The 2,500-nt window shown below is 72.8% G+C and overlaps 1 protein-coding gene across 1 annotated transcript in view; it reads right to left on the bottom strand.

The window, feature by feature from the left end:
* The window catches only part of LOC136002736 (collagen alpha-2(I) chain-like), a 6,720-nt gene that overhangs the window by 1,956 nt on the left and 2,264 nt on the right, over window positions 1-2,500 (bottom strand). Inside the window, exons 5-9 of the mRNA XM_065657998.1 lie at window positions 1,928-2,500; window positions 1,332-1,680; window positions 493-949; window positions 321-392; window positions 187-278 (exon numbers count right to left, since the gene is read on the bottom strand). The exon at window positions 1,928-2,500 is cut by the window's right edge and continues 368 nt beyond it. Of these exons, the coding sequence (XP_065514070.1) occupies window positions 187-278; window positions 321-392; window positions 493-949; window positions 1,332-1,680; window positions 1,928-2,500 (1,543 nt within the window). The remainder of the gene's footprint in view (window positions 1-186; window positions 279-320; window positions 393-492; window positions 950-1,331; window positions 1,681-1,927) is intronic.

The raw sequence follows: 2,500 nt of genomic DNA on the forward strand, positions 1-2,500 counted from the left end.
CTTCCACACACACACACACACCCCCCCACCCACCCACACACCCACCCCCCCCCCCGCCGGTGGGCCACGGACCGAGCACAGTTGGCGGCCTTCCCCGGCCCCAACAACCGCCTGACTGCCCTCCCCACCCCGCCGCGGCGAGCCCGGCCACCCCCGCCCCCTCGTCCTCCGCCGCCCCGCCCGGACCCGGCCTTTCGCCAGCGAGTTTGCCTCCCCGCGGGAAGCCGGGGCGTCCCTGCCGGCTCCGTGCCCGGTCGGCACACGGGCGTCACGGCGGCCTGCGGTTTCCAAGCCCCGCTGTCGCAGCCCTACCCCCTCACCTGCCCGTGCTCCCGCCTCCCGCGTTGCTCGCTCGCTCGCTCCCTCGCCCCGCTCCCCGCCCCGGCCGCGGGCTGAAAAAGATACCGACCCGAAGCGCTGCGCGCCGCGGGTCAGGTCGCGCCCTCGCCCTCCCCGCCCGCCCCCGCCGCCGCCTTTCGCCAGCGGGTTTGCCTCCGCCCGGGGAGCTGGGGCTTCTCTTCTCCGAGAAGAGGCACCGCGTCCCCGTCCCCCGCCCCCCCCCGCCCTCCCCGGCCTGCCTGCCTGCCTGCCCGCCTACCCGCGCGCGGGGCTCCTCGGCCGTCGGCAGGACGCCCTCGGCCGCTCGTGCTGCGCCAGGCCCCCTGCTCCCGCCGCCGCGACTGACTGGCTGGCCGGCCGGCTGGCTGACGGACTGACCGTTGGGCGCGCCGCCAGCCGCCGCCCACGCCCAGCGGGGGGCAGGGGGCCGGTTGCCAGGCAGCGGGGCGAGCGCGCATGCGCGGTCCGCGCGGTTGCCGACCCCCTGCGCCGCTTCCCGCGGCCCAGACGGAGCAGAAACGGCCGCGCGGCTGGGGTGGGGCGGGGCGGGGGGAGGCCGAGGGTGGGCGCCAGGGCGAGGGCGGGAGACACCGCGCTCCTCCGGGTCTGTCTAGGGGGCAGGGGCGGGTGTGTGTGTGTGTGTGTGTGTGTGTGTGTGTGTGTGTGTGTGTGTGTCTGTGTGTCTGTGTCTGTGTCTGTGTGTGTCTGTGTGTCTGTGTGTCTGTGTGTCTGTGCGGTTGAGCACGCCTCCGTCCGGCGCGGGGGGGGGAGGGGGGGGGGCAGTGGGGGGCAGATAAGCGCCTCGGTATCTTTTACGAAAAAACTTAAAAGCTAAAAGAAATTGAAACGATGGCGGCGGCGGCGGCGGCCTTGGCGGGGCGGGGGGGGGACGACGACACCACGCCGACCCCACCGCCTCCCGCCGGAAAAAAGCCACCAAGCCAAACCCCAAAACGAGCCGAAAGAAAAACCCCACCAACCCCACACCCCACACGCGCAACCCCCAAAGCTCCAGACGCAGACTCGTAGAGCGTCTGCACGGATCGGGAGGGTTCAAAAGCTAGAATCGTAGAATCGCGGGCACCGTCCCGCACCCACGAGAGGGTCGTCACGTCCAGCTCCTGCCCCTGCGTGGGACAAAGCGCCCCGCCGTTCCCGGCCTCCGTCATCCGGTCGCTTCCTGAAGAAGGGGACGGGCGCGGGGCCGTGACCGCCTCGCTGCCGGGGCCCGTGGCGCAGCTCTGCCGCCCTCCGGGCGAACCACCTTTTCCCACCCACCGTCCGACCTCAACCTCCCCCGGCTCCGGCTTCCTGCCGTTCCCTCGGCTTCTGTCGCTGCTCCTCAGCAGACAGCAGAGAGAAAGAACGCGTCAGCGCCGAACCCTGCGGTCGGGAGAAGAGGGACGGGGCGACCACCGTATCGCATGCCCTTCAACCTCGATAACGTGCCCGGGGGGGACCGCGTACGAAGCGGCTGGGACGCTCAGCCCTCCCGCCCTGGCGCCGCGCAGCCCGCCCCCCCCTCCCCCCCCCAACCGCGGTCCCCCCCCCCCCCCCTCCGGTGAGGAGGCCGAGTCTACCCTCTCGCGAGCGCGGCCGGACAGCGGGGCCGTCCGAGCCCCGCCACTCCAGTCCAGCCCAGTCCGCTCCGCTCCGGACCGGAACAGCCCGGTCCGGTCCGGTCCGGAATAGTCCAGTCCGGTCCGGCCCAATCCGGTCCGGCCCGGTCCGGAAGTGTCCGGTCCGGTCCGGTCGGGTCCCTTCCGGTCCGGTCACGTTTCCGGGTCCCGAGCGCCTTGGTAGACGGCCCCATCCGCGCCGCGCTCCGACGTGACGTCTACCCGAGCCCCGCGAAGGGTCTACCCCTTTCCCCCGCCACTCGGCCTCGGTCTCCCGTGAGGAGGCCGGGTCTATCCTCCGGCGAGCGCGGCCGGACACCGGGTCCGTCCCGAGCCCCGCCAGTCCGGTCCGGTGCGGAACGGAACAGTCCAGTCCGGTCCGGTCACGTCCGGACCGGTCCGCTCCAGAACAGTCCGGTCCGGTGCGGTCCGTTCCGGTAGAGTCCGGTCCGGTCTGCTTCGGTCCAATCCGGTCGGGAGCTGTCCAATCCGGTCCGGTCCGGTCCCGATCCAGTCCGGTTTGTTCCGGTCCGGTCCGGAAC

Source organism: Caloenas nicobarica, unplaced genomic scaffold, assembly GCF_036013445.1.
Source record: "Caloenas nicobarica isolate bCalNic1 unplaced genomic scaffold, bCalNic1.hap1 Scaffold_282, whole genome shotgun sequence".
In the NCBI taxonomy this organism is placed as follows: domain Eukaryota; kingdom Metazoa; phylum Chordata; class Aves; order Columbiformes; family Columbidae; genus Caloenas; species Caloenas nicobarica.